We start from the raw sequence: 16,825 nt of genomic DNA, 5'->3' as shown, positions 1-16,825 counted from the left end.
ATTTCTGCTATAGTCTTTCACAATCCACAGAAAATTTTCAGGCAATTATAAATTAAAACAAAAAATAAACAGATCAAGCAAATTTACATTTGTCTGGGAGTTTATCAGTCAGAAAGTTTGTATATTCTCACACCCAAACAAGTGCTGTTAACTCGAAGAGAGTTCGGATCTTATGAGGAGCACTACAGAGGACCTAGAACACTACTTATAATTTTGTCACACCAGGAATATAGTATGTAGGTTTATAATCAATCAATGAATGCAAATATTTATCAGGCTTCAACAAGGACTTCAATAACAAGAACAAAAAACAGGAATCCTTTAGAACCAAGGTGCTGCGCTAGGACATGTAATGAATATTCACAATAATGTCCACATCAGGTCAGACTTCAAAGCTTTAAGGAGGCAGAATTTAAATTGTGGTATATCCAAACGCACGTTCAGTTCTGTGTCAGGGAGCACAGACTGTAAATTCAATCTGGTTGGTTAGCTATATGTTGGCATTATGGGAGTGCTGAACAGACTCAGCCTGAGTGTCCCAGGAGGCAAAGTCCCCTGACTCTACTTGCATCTCCTCTCTACTCACATCTCCTCTCGCCACAAGAGCTGACTTGAGAACCTGGGGGCAGGACTCATGGGGTCTAACCAAAGTAGCAGCCCTCTCTCCACATCTGGATCACAGTTTCAAATCTAGGTTTCACCATTTATTACCTTGAGGCTAAAATAGGCAAGCTACTTAATTTCTAGCTAAAATTTGAGCCTTAAATTCCTCATCTGTAAAACTGAGATAATAACTACCTCCAAAGTTGTTTTAGGAAATAAACTAAAAGTATGTGAAATGCCCAGCAAAACATGTGGCAATGGTACAGAATCACTACCTATCAGGAGCTTTCCTCTCTTGCCCGCTCTATCCTCTGCCTCCTGAATTCTCTTTAAGCCACCACCTCTTGGAGTCTCTTTAAAAAAAAAAAAAAATTGCCCTTTAAAATATTACCTTTGAATGTAATCATCCCTTTTCATATATGTGTAGTAGGCATATATATCTTTTTTCAAAATATTTTTTCCCTTACCATCTGCGGCAGTACAGCGAGAAGCCAGTTCCCACAGGACTAATCCCATGGCGTACATATCTATCCTCAAAAATGCATCCCTTTGGAAGTTTATAGCACCCTCTAATACCTCTGGAGCCATATACCTCCGGGTACCAACCTGAAAAAGATGTTGAAAGCAAACAGTACTCATTCATTAACTTTATGAACTAACATTTTATGATTTTGTAAAAAGAATCAAAACCAAATGTGGTCTACTATCAGATACGGTAACTAAATTATGACCACCAGACTAGAGGGTCAAGCAGAATTTTATTCCATTTCAAGTAATACAACAGCCAAGGCACTGGAAACAGTGGAAGGATCCATCAGTAGGGGCTGCTTAAACAAACAGAGTACTATACAGCTCTTAAAACACATGAGATAAATCTCTAAGGACGGATATGGAAAGATTTCCGAAAATACTGAAGGATGAAAACATCAAGGAATAAAGCAGCAGATACACTAAGATCCTTTCTGGGTACATTAATAAATATATCAACAGATATTATGCTGGTATAGGCTTAGAATCTTTTCCCCCTTCTGGAAATAATCACAAGAAACAAAACTGGTTGTGAGGAGAAGAATGTAGGAAAAAAGTTGTATACTTTTCAACTGTAACTTTGCATAGTGTTTTAAATGTACCTTTTTAAAAAAAAATTCTTTTTTTTGAGGGTTTCTCTTTCTCTGTATTAAAAAAACTAATAAACTATACAAAACATAAAAAGAATTGGCCAAGTAAAACATGGATAAACTTTTTAAAGATCTATTTGTACAAAGTCTGTGTATTTATTTATTCATGAATTCTGTTTTGGAGTTCTTTATTTATATCTGTCCCTAACAATCTGGTATTTCTTAGTAATGTAACTATGGTTACTAAGCAAGTACAGCTAGCTTTGGTTGGTGCTTGACAACATTCATATAAGAATGCTTAAACATTTTTTGTGAAATAGCTGGGGAATCACAATCTACTTGAGTTTTAGTAGATCTAGGGAGCAGCCCAGATACTGGTATTTCCAAAAAGTTCCATCCTTAGGTGACTGTGACCTTTAGATTGGAAGTTAGGCAATTATCTGCAAATACACCTATAATAGAGATGTTTAAAAAAAAAATAAGGACAGATCACTAAGACCCTAAAGGTCAAGTTTTTAATTCATTTAATAAGGAGAACGCATGAAAGAAAAAAAAGTAGCTCTGCTTCTTTTACTACTTTAAATAACTATTTTAATTGTACCAAAAGCAAGCAGTTCCCAAAAGTCTACTTTTCTCCCAAAGATAAATGCGTGCAATCCAAACTACTACTTTTCTTACAAAATAATGACTTATCTACCTCTTTAGTGTTATATGTCCTCTCTTTTATAAACTGAAGATAACAGATTAAAAAATCTTATTTTTTTCCAGTGTTCTTTGCAATATATAAAATGTGCAATAGCATGCATTTTAAAATTTTCTGATCCTTGAAATCTAAAGTCAAGGAACCAATGATGTAAGTAATTAGTTATTTTCTCCTCATCATGTAACACAATTGTGAGCATTAAAAGATATGAATGAGTCCCAAAATTTTTTCTTAGAAAAAACAAGGGGTGAGGGGTTATGAGGTACCAAAGGATTAAACTGTTCCCAAAATTTAGTCTGATGATAATCAATCATACTTTCAGCTCAGAAATTTGTCCCTAGGCTTCCTGCACAATCTCCCATCTCAGTAATATTCTCCACAAAACTGCCTTTATTCCCAAATACATTCAAAGTCAACTTGTCTAGAACTATGACTGCTGACCATTGCTCCAAGCTAAATTCTTAAATCATGAGTCAATATTGCCAAAATTTGTTGTGCTATGAGTCCTTAACAACTGTGTACCTCGAGGTCAATAGGATAGAAAAAAACCTGGAGGTCAACAGGATAGAAGAAAAGAAAGCTGAGAATAAGATGACCAAAAAATCTACATGATTTGAAAGATGAACAAATGATCACATGAAACCTCAATCATCCGACTTTGTAAGGAAATGTTACCTTTCAGGTCAAACCAGTTTTTTGATTAAAAGGTAATCTTGTAGGAGTGAAAACACTTTTGTTAGCTTCACAGTTTCTGACAATAAAATGTACGGATAATGTCCCTTTTCTCTTTGGCCTTCTACAAGATTCCCACTGCTGAGATCTCTTCATGCAGACCTTGACTAGAGTTAGGCTTCTCTCTCAGAGCTTTACAATGCTCTGAACTCAGGAGAGAATTCAGAGAAAAGCTATAAATTTGATTAAAGAGTTAATGAAGCAATAAAGACCAAGAAGCAGGAAACTGTAAGTGTTTACTGGACAACTGGGCAGTAGATCTTAACAGACTGTAGCATGAATAGTAACTGATTATTCTTCCATTCCTCTTAAGACAGTGAAAAAAATTAAGTTAAAACTACTGAGTTAATTCTAAGAACTCTGTAAGAATGAGGTCTATTAAAATATGTTGGGTTCTTCTTTGATTAGAATCTCATGCCACTTGTCTAGGTTGTTTTATGAATTGCTTGATCTAAACCATCTGAGGTCCTAACAGTCCTTCACTACCATATCAAAATGTCTTCCTCAGCAAATGTAACATATTACTCTTAAGAGAGACATTTTACATTAGATGCCAATTTAATGACCACCACGGTGATTTCAGATCAATTCAGTCCAAATAGTCCATTCTAAAAAAATACAAGACAAGAGCATTTTTTCTTACACTTTATAGTCATCATCCTTACCTGTCCATGGGTATCACCTGCAGACTTGCCAGCCTCAAACTTTAACGCCAACCCAAAGTCAGCAATGCAAGCTGTCAGATTGTTTTTCAACAGCACATTTTTACTTTTGATGTCCCTTGCAAATAGAAAGATAAAGTATTCAAATTAAGTTTACATAAGTTATCTTTTAAAAATTTTCATTGAAAGTAGGAAAGAGGAACTCTTATGGCATACCACGTATGCCAGAAAAAAGTTATTTGAGAGATGAAATACAGAAAAAGGGAGAGAGGAAGAAAAAGCTTAAGCAAAGTCTCCATATAGCTTGAAGCACAAGAGTACAGTGACACATTCCTATTCACAACATGGACAGAAAGAAGGAATTCTCTCCATTAACAAGTTTTATAAAGATGTGCCATTCCAAAAGTACTGTCCAGCCTACATGTTATCATTGTCATTCCTATCTACCAATTATAAAATTGATGTTTTTAAGATTATAAAAATGTTTCAGTTTATAGTTAGAAACTCCCTTTGAAACTGAAATTGAGAAACCAGAATGAAAGAATTTTCAAATAACAGCTGAATTGGGGCCTTTGCCTACTGATAAATGCCTACATTTTAGAATGGTCCCTTATTTTAGTGGTTCTTATATTCATCAACCTGGGTGTAGAAAAGCATCTCTAGAAACGTATAACAGATAGAAATTTTTCACCATAAATGTACACTGCTCCAGCTAGATCCTGGTCTTCTGAAAAAGACTAATAACCATTTTAAGGCAATCAGATATCCTCCTCTCTACACTAGCCTCAACTGGTTCATACTAGAAATTACTATACCCTGACTAAATGCATCTATGCTATGAGCAGTGGTTAAATTTGTGTGTCGACACAGAGACCAAGAGGGGGATAGGAGAGGCACAGGTAGACACCCACAAGTGCTACAAAAACCAGACTGGACTCAAAAGATTTCTAAGGACCCCACTCCTAATAACCTTTGGGCATTTCCTATAGGACTAGATGAGGAAAGCAAAAATCCAGGAAGAGGCAGTTAGACTGTACGCAGAAAGGTGGGGAGAAAGGGGAACTATATCTGAAGTGGATGTCATTTAAGGTTTGCAAAATCAAAATCTATATTAGAGTTGGATTAAAAGCAATTCCTCCCAGAAATCTAAAACACCACCTGTGTCACTCAAATAAATATCTATATAAATTAAATATCTATTAAATGAATCAGCTATCTACTCTTAAAGCAACCACCTTCAAAATGAACAAGAAGATGACAAACTGATCCTATGTTCAAGGAAGTTAAATACACGATGGCAAACTGAATCCCGCTTTTAAGGAACTAACATTTTCCCTTTTGAGGGTATGACAACTGTTGTTTCCAAGTTCTATTTCTTCACTGAAAAAGGCATTTAAGTAAAGCCAGTTGTTCAAATGATGTCTCCTTCCACCTCGGCTCACATAATGATCATACGGTCATTCAAAACACAAGCAAAAAAGATAGTCAAGGGCTCTCCTTAATTACATCCCCTTATACCTATTTACAATCATCTTTGAAGTAAATCATGTTTTGACGTAAAACAAATTTCTTTCTCCTTTGAGAAAGAGAAAATACACTTTCATTCTTAACCATACTTTTAGAAATTAAACAAATTAAAACAATAATTAAACTAATGCTGACTAACAATTAAGCTAATGATGTTAACATATACATTATCCAAAATATTTCCTGGCCAATCTCAAAGCTAATGTGAAAAACAAATAAAAATCAACTGCCTCCTATAGCATGATTAGATAACTAGGGGAAAAGTGAATTTAGCCCAGAGGATTAAAAATTTAAATAATAAACAAATACTGAATTATTTGGGAAAATAATATAAATTTAGCTCTACCTGTGAGATATGGCGGGTTTGTGGCCATCTTTTAGGCCAGGTATATCCTCATGTAAATATGCCAATCCTCTAGCCATGGTTTCTGCAATATGACACAATTCATTCCAAGAGACCACATTAGCCTTAAGAAAGTCTGACAGTGAACCCTAAAGAAAGGGGGGAAAAAAAACAACTTATGCTCTTGACAAAAGCCTTATGTATATGGAGACTTTCCTTTTTACTTTTAAGAGATTATGGAAAGCAATGTATCTTTCCTTTCAGTGAATAATGAAATCCAAAGAATAATCTTTCTGGAATGGTTCAAGTTTCACATTAATAAACATTTGACTAGAAAAGAATACCACTAATCTTTAAAGGTTTGCTACAAGCACAGTTGGTCAATTTTCCCCTATTAGAAGGCAACATTTTTTTAAAAAAAGACTTTTAGTTGAAAGCCTAAAGTTTTAGAAAACATTTAAAAAGTTAAAACATATGGACTACAGAGATGTTATATCATAGGACTAGGAGAACACAAAATTAAAATATATACACAAGAACTACCATAAAGACACTGCCATCCTTTTGGTCAAGAATTAAGAGAAGTCAAAAAGCCACTCATATTTGACAATGATGAAACTGACTGCCAAGGAGAACACAATTTCCTGTTTCATTAATGTGGACTTGCATACTAACTCAAAGTAAGAACTGAAGGAAAATAGCAAGTGTGCTTTGGTGATAATTACCCTACAAATTAGTAACAGATCAAAGATCAGATAAATTTCTGCCTCTAGTTTTGTCACAAAGCCACACTGATTAAAGAGTTTTAAGAAACAAAATTCAAGCTGAAAAAACAGTTCATGTAATCAAAATGGATCATAAATGGTAAATGAAAATTACTAACCACTGGCTATACTAAAATAATTATTTGTAAGAGAGGTAATTATAGCATAAGAAATCAGGGACAAAAGACTGGTATTACAGAAGTAGAGGGTTAAGCGAAAAAGTTGCCATTTTTGCTCTTTTATTAAAATAAATTACCTTTTAAAACAGATTTTTTTATTTATACATATTAACCACTATAACAACATACCATTTCCAGAAAATAACATACTGTTCCCAACTATAATAATATACAAATCCCAGAGGGATTTGTAGCCAACATGAAGCAAGTAAGCCCAACTTGACTTGACTATGAGTTAACACGGAAAGCGGTTTTACCTTTTCATGAAACGCTGTGATTAGCCAGAGATCCACATCAACGCTGGTGCCTCGTTTTTCTGCACCAATGAACTGTAATATGTTCTCATGCTTCATTCCAGGCAAACTATAGACTTCATATTCATTTTGCCATGACTGTTTGTCCTAAAGTTAAAAAGAAAGAATAGTAAGAATGCAAAGAGTAGCAGGAAATAAGCCATATCTAAGAGATTACTCAAGTAACTTCTAAGACAAAATAAGAAAAGAAAGCTATTAAAAGATTCTTTGGTTTTGTCTTGTCCTGTTTTTTTAATTAAAAAAAACTCTGACAATAGGTAACAGTTCCAGACCAAATGCCTGCCCTGCCCTATTACCTCAAAATATACTTTTCTTTGTTTCTAGTTTGTAAACACAGGAGATGGTCAGAAATCCTGCACCTGTGTACCTAACAATGGCAACACATTCTGCTTACAAATTCCTACTACAGTGTAATTTCATCTTGGTGTGAAGTTACTTGTGTTGCTATTCAGAATAATCTCTCTGAGAGATGAAATTCAGATAGAATGACTTCATCTAAATAGAAAACAGTTTTTTTTCAAAGACTAACATTACATCAAACATTCTTAACATAATATTTAGAATACCCCACAAAGTCAATGAGAGCGCAATGGGATATAAATATGCAACACAATAACTTAAAACACCATAGACTTATTTATGCCTGCAAGTGATCCATGCCTACTACATATCTGCTTACAAAGGGTTTGTTTCTTTTCACAATGAAAGGATAATGAAAGTGGGAGGCACCATAGCATACTAGTTAGGAACCTTCTGGATCCAAACTAAAAATTTGCCAAGTTACATACAGTTTCCTCATTAGCAAAACGGGGCCTATAGTGTCCGCCCTATAGGGTTGTTGTATTACATGTATGGGTAATATCTGGACATGCATTAGTGAGTGCTCATATGTATAAGGCACTCTCCCTGACACAATAGAAGCATTCAATAAAATGTTAGCTACTGTTATTGCTGTTGTTACTCTTACGTTAGTATAATCTGAATGTCTTTCCCTAATTTTTAAGCTTTTTCACACAGTAAGAACGCTGATCTGTGAACCTTGGCACAACAGAATAGACCCTTCCTCTGAGAACTCAACTGCAGTTTACAGTATCTGCACTGCTACCAAAACAAGAAAGTAATAAACTTCTTCACAGACTCTAAGAAACAGGCTTTAGAGGAGGCAAGAAGGCTAAACTCCAGGTATACTAAGACAAAGAAATTGATTATATGATAACTTTGGAATAAGGAAGATCCATTGTCTAGGAGCAGTAGTGGAGCCTGTATCACCAAACCCAGCCAGGATCACACCACAATGCATGGCATTAGCAGTAGGGGTGTATAAGCAAGAGATAGGCAAGAGATAGGTTACATTGTAGATCTGTAACACCAACGGAACAAAACAAAACATGAGAACGGCTCAGAGGTGCATTAGACCAGGATTTTATGAGGTTACCCCCTCTAAAAGAAAAACAAGTTGGGGCTGGCCTGGTGGTGTAGTGGTTAAGTTCGAGCGCTCTTACTCAGCAGCCTGGGGTTGGCAGGTTCAGATTCCAGGTGAGGACCTATACACCACTCGACAAGCCATGCTGTGGTGGCATCCCATATACAAAAAACAGAGGAAGACTGGCCCAGATATTAGCTCAGGGACAAGCTTCGTCACCAAAAAAAGAAAAACGACTCAACATTAAACCAATTATTTTGAGTCCTGATTCACTCCCTCTGAAAATTAACCAAACAAAATCTGAAATGACTACATAAACAAAGTAGAACAAAAATTAATCAGTCTGGTAATATACCTCCAAACAGCAATTCTAGAAAAAGCACACCATTCTGTCACTCTTCTGTTTGCCTTTTCTTCTGATCACGTCAGTGGGATATTAAAAGTTAATGAGTCAGGGGGGCCGGCCCCCTGGCGTAGTGGTTAGGTTTGGCATGTTCTGCTTTGGCGGCCCAGGTGCACAAGTTTGGATCCCAGGTGCAGACCCATACCACTCATCAGCCACGCTGTGGCAGTGACCCACATACAAAATAGAGGAAGACTGGCACAGATGTTAGCTGAGGGTGAATTTTCCTCAAGAAAAAAAAAGAGGAAGATTGGCAACAGATGTTAGCTCAGGGCAAATCTTTGTCTTCGGAAAAAAACCCACTCAGACAATGCATTATATTTTTTTATTGGAACCCTCATCTTCACTTTGCATTTCTGTAGAATTTTTATGGGCAAAAGATTTTCCGTATGTTCATTTACTGTAATTCCACCACTCCAAACAAACATAACAACTGTTGTACCATTAATTCCACTTCTGAGATGAGAAGGCAGACACAAAAGGGCTAACTGCTTTCCCCAGTATCACAAAGAACCACCTTGGAACATATGGCTTGTGTTTTCAGAGGGTTTCTGAGTAACAATGACCTAGCCAGTTGCATCTTTTAAAAAACATATGGAGGTTAGAAAAATGCAATAAACATACCTGTATTGGAAATATTTTCACAGCCACGTATTCATTAAGCAACTGGGCTTTCCAGACACAACCAAATCTTCCTCTTGCTTTCACTTCTAATAACTGCAGCGGCTTCAAACCTAGTAATGGAGAAGGTGGGGGTGGTCCTGGGTCCTACAGACAAACAATAATAATATTATTAAAAAGAAGCACATGATACATATTAATTCTAAATATGAGAAAAAAGTAAGTATACTGAAGAATCAATTAACAGAAATGGTAAACACATACAAATGAGATTAAGTTCAATCTTGCCAAAACTGAGTTCTCTGGCATTATTAATTATCTCTAGTGACCACAAGGCAAGCAACCTGAATTAAGAGTTTTCATAATAATATTCAGTATTATTGCTATATATGTATAGTAGGAGAAAAGATCTAAATACAATCTTTTTGATCCAGTCTCACTAATTTTCCCAACTAAGATTTTCTGTGACCTTTAGGATACTACCAACAGCATTCCAATGATTTCATCTAGTTGACACTTCCTTACAGAATGAGGATTTGAAAAGTGCCAGAAACAGCAAATTATAGTGCTATCTCAAAGAAAACCTCTCCTCAAAATCTACTACTTTCCCCAACGACTGTTTAACTTTAAGTCTCCTCTTCATCAGTCCAGATATACTCACAGTCACACTCAAACACATTGCAGATAGGTACATCAAATACAAAGCACATAAGAGAAATATGTAAGTTAATGTTGCTACAGCCAACCTGTTCTATTCATTCTAATTTTTCAACTTATTAACAATTCATCCCTTCACTTATAATTACTTCCCCAAATTGATCTGAGATGAAGCTTATCAGTGTTGTGGGGCTGACTGACAAAGAAAGTACAAATCATAATTCAGAAAAGGAATGGTCATCATAGTAGATGATAAGGTATGGTAAAAGAGAAGTGTACTGCTATAGTTAATTTAAAAACAATGGAGCAAATACACTGTATAAACAGGACAACAACATTAACAAATCACAAGGCAATGCTCCCTACACAAAGTAGAGTGGCAACTCTTCACTGAGGGCATTGTATCAGTTCACTATCTGCAACTAAAGCAAGAAGTAGGAAGCCTTTTGGAAGGCTTCCAGAGAAAAATAATAAAAACGTTTGAAGGGCTGCATAATGAGTATCGTAAAGAGGAATGAAAATTTCTGTGGCAACAGCAACAGACGTTATGACACTAGGAGGCACCTAAGATACTTGGAAATAGTATGTCAATGCATCTTTCTGTCTTTCCTTTCTTTTCTTTTTTAAAAAGTTTCTTCTAACACCTCAAGACTGTCAGTGCTCCCTCTAGGCATCATTCAGCCCAATGGTGCCACTCAAGATTTTAAAAAGCTGACATCTGTATTAGAAAAACCCTCAACAATGGAAACATTGCAAGATATTAAAGAAGAAAAATATGTAGTTTCTACTTCTAAAGTAGACAATCTTTATAAAGTGGTTTGAGAATTTCGATTTTAAAACAGTAAGATAAACTAGAAGGCTTCCTAAGACTCATTTCATCCTCAGATATTTATTCTTAAAATGTCTATGAAAGTTGCTTTTCCTTCACATATTCAAAACAGGAAAGGTTAGTAGGGCTAAAGAGCCTTTTAGTTTAACAGAGTGACAGGTCAAGGAAGTCAGAAATAAACCTTATGGAAGTATGGCCCCTAACGTTATGACTCTTAGTGGGAGAGGACACAAGACTCTCTGGAGAGGGTTTATTAAAACCAAACCCTCCCTATCTCATTCCTTGAATGATCATTTATACCTATAGTAAGAGACTCTACTGATAGGAGTATGTTGCTTATGTGAATGTGGAGATGGGAGGGAAAAAATTTGAAAACTACTCTCCTAGAGGCAAAGGAAACCACTCAGTGCTCTAAGTCCAAGAATTACTGGATAATCGCATAAAAGAGCAATTACACTAACTAAACAGAAAAAGTTCAATTTGAAAAACTTCAAATAACTATAAAGTTAAAGTCAATGATTCCCCTTTCTTTAAAGATAAGTTAGAAAAGTCAAGTTTTCAAAACAGGGATGCAAAAAACAAAAGTATGCAGATAAGGGCTGAAAGCTGAAGAGGGAAAATAACCAGGTAAAGAGTAATACGGCCCTAAACTTCAACACTAAGCATTTTAACAACTTTTATATAAATTGAATGATAATGCATCTCTAGATAACACACACATTACCCATTCTCTGCTCTAAAGAGTACCAACCACAGAGATATGATTCAGTCTATGAAACAGGATTTAGATGACTTAATCCACATCTCAAACAAAGAACGTGTCAGCAGTCAAAATACGATTTTAATATATTAACCTTAGTATCAGGAAATATAAAATAATTTTCAATGTCTCCGTTTAGAAAAAAAAGATAATTGAATGTTTTCCAGATGCATAGATAAACTCCAAAGTTTCCATAATTTTCCAAGGCTCTGTTCAGCAAGTTTCTAAGCTATCATTATTTCAGTAAGAAATCTTAAATCACTTCCCTAATAACATTACCATTATATTCAGCAATATAACGGCCTGAAAACACACTATTGTTAAAATTGCTTATAAGTAAAAAGCTCAAATTAAGGAGAACACTGCCAATTTTCAAAGGGTGAGAAAAAAGGTCTACAAAGGCACATTCCTGTAACAAGTCAAAACTTTTACAAATGATATGTTTTGAAATAATATTCAATAATACTTAAAAGATTGGGTTCAGAAATGAATAACTCTGTAATGGATTATAACTGCATAAAATCTATAAACCATTCAATATACCTTTTCACACTTTAATGAAAAATTATTAGAATATTCTATTTCATACTTTTCAGCCCTTCATTAAATTTATATGAAGCTTTAACTGCATCTCTAATGTCTAGTTTTTCCTTATCCTATAATCTAAGAATATTAGAAACGACTTTCAGCTTATCAGCTTCATTATACTAATTTACCACAAAAAACTCAACTGCTGATTCTAGGAACAAAGATTTATATCTTTAAAATACATGAACACCTGGAGAGACAAATTCAGACTTAAACTTCATAATGACAGCAACATTCTGATGTTATCCATAAAACATGGCTTTGCCCTGTTACACAGAAAAAACACTTTGGGCGGGGCAACTATAAGGACTGCAGAATTCCTGAAAACTTTCCCTAAATCTCCAGTTCTCTTACCATATAGATGTTACTCTGTATAGTTAAAAAAATATGCATTAGAACATGGCTCTGATTACATCTCTTCTTTACCCATTTCTATGTGAAAATTATGGCATCAGAAGACACCATGTTGAGAAGCAACAAATGACAAGAGCTCAAAAAGTACCCTCCACCCCAACACCACTATCTAATATCATTTTTGTAACTAATATTGGAATAAGTTATTAGAAATAAAGAGCTGTAAAACAGTCTGTGATCATTTTACTTATTCTAAGTTCTCCACATGAAGGGTGAATTCTAATCTAAATAAAGCCTTAAACTTCCAGACAGCAAAAGATCAAGTTATACTTCCCTAGCTAGCCCCTTTGCTAAAGATGCCAAAGATGAAAGAAGCTTTCTGAAAATACAGATATCATATGAAAAGATAATGGGTTCAACCAGAAAGCCAACCCCTGTTAAAAATGAGCACATGTTGACATTTAAGCTAATGATATACTATAAAAATTAATCAATACAGGGGTTTTAAGGCTAAAAACCTAGCCATTAGGGGTTAACTTCTAATCAATTAAAACAGTTGTTTCTACATTCCACCTTAAGTTATACATAAATATTGTTAACTGTATACTATTTAAAACCAAAAACTATTACTATGGAAAATCAATCATGTTTTTAATACTAAAAGTGGTAAAAAAAAAAAAAAAAAAAAACTTTGTAACATAAATTTATAAACCATAAAGGATGCACAATAAAGCAACAACAACAAAAATCTAACAAAATGTTTAGTATGCATCCACAAAAAGTTCCACAACCATTAAAACAAACATCAATGCATCTTACCTCTATCATTATATGAAAGGCGTGCTTGTGAAGAAAAAAACACAGGCAAAAGAAATTACGATTTTTATCCAGAATGGAATGAAAAATGACACATCAGTTACAAAAACAAAGGAAGGAGAATAATGATTGAGCTTTTTAAAAGTTGGTAATGATCCAATGTATCATATTTTAAAATGAGGACTGGGAAAACCTTCCTTATAAACAGAGGAAAGTAATAGCAAAAAAAATCTTGGACATTACCTATCTGATGAGGGGTATTATTAAATAGATGACTCTAGTATGACTCCAAGTTACCTGATCCAATGGACTTCAAGCCATCAAATGAACTAAACCAAGGCTTAAATAATCGTTCCTTATTTTTCTAAGAAGTTCTAGAATCTAAACTCTGAGAGTAAAATAAGCAATTTGAGAAGATACACATTGGAATTTGCTTATGGACACCAGAGGGCAGTATTGCCTTTAACAAAAACTGTAGGAGCAGCACTGAAGAAATTTTTATATAGCCCTAGAGTAAGTTTCTCAGATCACACATTCTGACAGTTGTCTTAAGAATCTCTAGAATCTCCTACTTCCTGAACTGCTTTAGTCTCCTTTCATGGAAGATAGCAGAATCATAATAGTGAAACAGAAAAATGTTTGTGGTGTCTATGTGAGTGCGTGCAACATAAATAATACACTAGGGCAAGAAAATAAGACGGGAATAATAAGATCATAAGAATTAAGTGGAACATAGTGACACACCAGGTCTATTGTTAATCGACTTCCTTAGCCACATCCAAGATGAAGACGTCAAGCAGTGGTGGCCCCGGGAACAAGTATCCATACGTACTTTCCAGTCTGAGGACACTCAGAAACTATCCGATAGAGAACAAGATTTTCATTTTCCCAGTCATCTCAAAACAGGTAAGGGCCCAAATTTAAAATTAAGAGAAATACTGTCAACGGTGTAAAGGAAGACTAAGAATTCTACCAATCATTGATTATATTTCCCAGTTTCCAATATTTCTACAGAGAATAATAGCACTGACAAAAAAGATTTGACAACTCATTTATCTGTACTAGTTGCTTAACTAGTTTTGCTTCCTCCTTGATTTTTTCCTGTGATAATGATTCAGGATTATTTATAATTCATCTACAAGGCTTAGCTAATCCTACTATCAAAACATCTTATCAGTACTGCAGAGTAAAATTCATCCCTTGAAAGAAATACATGCCAAATGAATAACTAGACTATAACTTCCTAAGGCTTAAGCATTCTCAGATTTTGTTTTCACACAGGTGCTTTCAGAGGTAAAGATGCCACTGTAATAACACTGTGCAAGTAGGTGCTATATTCATGCATACCAAAAAGTATACCTTTGCTCAATATACTTCTCAGTAAATGAACATTAGAATAAGCTACAGAATGATCAATCCAAACTCAACGAGAGACACCAAGAATAGGCCTCAATGTATAAACTATGTTACCAAAACCAAATCAGCACATTACCGTCACATAATTAGGATGAGAAAGAGACTTGCTGCTTATTCCTTAAGGGGAAAAGAAAACAACTATTGCCAAACATCAGAAAAGAATGAACAGTACTTCTCCATTCACTCAACAAATCTTTACCGAGTGCCTAGTTTGTGCCAGGCACTGACTACCTAGTTCTCATGACACTTACTGTAGCATGGGGAAGAAAGACTAATCAAAGAATCACACTGAATATTATAAAATAAGAGTAATAAAAAAGAATTTAATACCTTGAGTACCTTAAACCAGCAGGCTAAGTAAGAGAAGATCTTCCTGAGGAGAGGACCCTTGAGAAAGGGAGTAAGTACTAGCGGGAGGAAGATTAGGTAGAAAAATAGTATCGGAGCACATCCTAGATTTCTGACTTGGACAACCCAAATGGATTCTGGTTCCATTTACTGAGAAACAGATTTGAGAAGGAAGATTATTACCCTTGAATGTTAAGTGCTTGGAGATATCTAAGTGGAGACACTAAGTAGAGAGTTAAACAGAATGGAAATACAAAGAAATCCTTCTAGAAATACAGATTTGGGGTCATTTATAGACTATAAATAAATACATATGATAGATACTATAAATTTTCTCTTATTTACTATTTAAACCATTCCAAGATATATATACATTTTTTTTTTTGATAACTCACTCAACTTCTTAGGACTATCAAGAAGAATTAAGGACTCCCTACTTAAAGTATTTGAAAACTGACAAATTCTGAATTTGCCTCTTCTTAGTCATCTAATTATCTTATATTCTAAGAAATTTTATAATTGGTAATTTAAAAAAAGACTAATCCCAAGCAGGTAGAAATAGAACCTATAAAGAAATAATATAGTGTATCAGGACAAATGTTTGTGAGCTAGGGAAAGCAAGACATTACATATTAACATATTCAATAATATTGATACTGTCAAATGCACAATCATGATTCTATCCAATTAGACCTTCAAAATTCCTTTGTGATATACCAACTGCTACTTCCTACAGTTTCTCTCGTCTAATTCCTCCTGAAAGCAAAGACGGACCAAAGTGGATAAAATCAGGATTTCTAATAAAGTTCCCTAAGAAGTGATTAGCACCTCAGGGTAGCCAGCACTGGGGTTAAAAGTCTGAAAGAGATGTAGACCTGCCCATCCTTTTGGTTACTGCTCAGATGCATCAGATTTATGAGCGAGTACAGAAGAAATTTTATTTTTATTTATTTTACCATTTGTATTCTTCAGTAAAGCTAAAAAAAAAAAACTGAAAAGGACCACGCTATACATTATTAAACTGTGCTGTGGTAAAATGGCTATGTTTACCTACAAGGCCACATACACTCACTATAAAAACTATTTTAAATGTAATTTATGTACTCTGATCCCTTTATCATACTTTAGTTTTTTATGGACCCCACCTAACTATTTACTGAAATATGCCATTCAACTAAAATTACTTCAGTGGATAATAATCCTTGGCTATAAATGACCAGACTTTGCCCCTCAGCAGACTGAGTCAAGGCTAAGTCACATCATCTATCTGTGCCTCAATTTTTTTATCTATAAAATGGACTTGACAAAACAGAACCTACAACATAGGGTGTTGAAAAGATTAAATGTGTTAGAATGTGTAATGCGCTCTGTATAGTGCTCAATAGAGTACTCCAAATGAAATCCTTTATTACACTAAATTTCAAAGTATTGATATATATATATATATATACAACGGATTCAATAAAATGATTCCTTTGAATACAATTTTGAAGCTGTTACTCTGTTAGCAACAACAGCTAACACTTATCAAGCACTTAACACTAGCCAAACACCCCAGATGTGGCTCTTCTCCCAATCACTACACAACTGGAATCAGGTATTTTTCCTCTTTTCGCTACTCTTTGCCCAAAATTGCTGAAGCAACACCATTATTACCTTAGTTAC

At 34.8% G+C, this 16,825-nt stretch overlaps 1 protein-coding gene across 2 annotated transcripts in view; it reads right to left on the bottom strand.

Annotated features, from left to right (window-relative positions):
* The window catches only part of ACVR2A (activin A receptor type 2A), an 84,839-nt gene that overhangs the window by 7,406 nt on the left and 60,608 nt on the right, over positions 1-16,825 (bottom strand). For both annotated transcript variants that reach the window (XM_046658837.1, XM_046658836.1), the window contains 5 exons: positions 9,396-9,539; positions 6,889-7,032; positions 5,692-5,837; positions 3,822-3,936; positions 1,071-1,209 (listed from right to left, as the gene is read on the bottom strand). In XM_046658837.1, the coding sequence (XP_046514793.1) occupies positions 1,071-1,209; positions 3,822-3,936; positions 5,692-5,837; positions 6,889-7,032; positions 9,396-9,539 (688 nt within the window). The remainder of the gene's footprint in view (positions 1-1,070; positions 1,210-3,821; positions 3,937-5,691; positions 5,838-6,888; positions 7,033-9,395; positions 9,540-16,825) is intronic.

The sequence above is a fragment of the Equus quagga genome, chromosome 4 (genome assembly GCF_021613505.1).
Source record: "Equus quagga isolate Etosha38 chromosome 4, UCLA_HA_Equagga_1.0, whole genome shotgun sequence".
NCBI lineage: Eukaryota > Metazoa > Chordata > Mammalia > Perissodactyla > Equidae > Equus > Equus quagga.
This window is presented reverse-complemented; position numbering and strand designations above follow the sequence as displayed.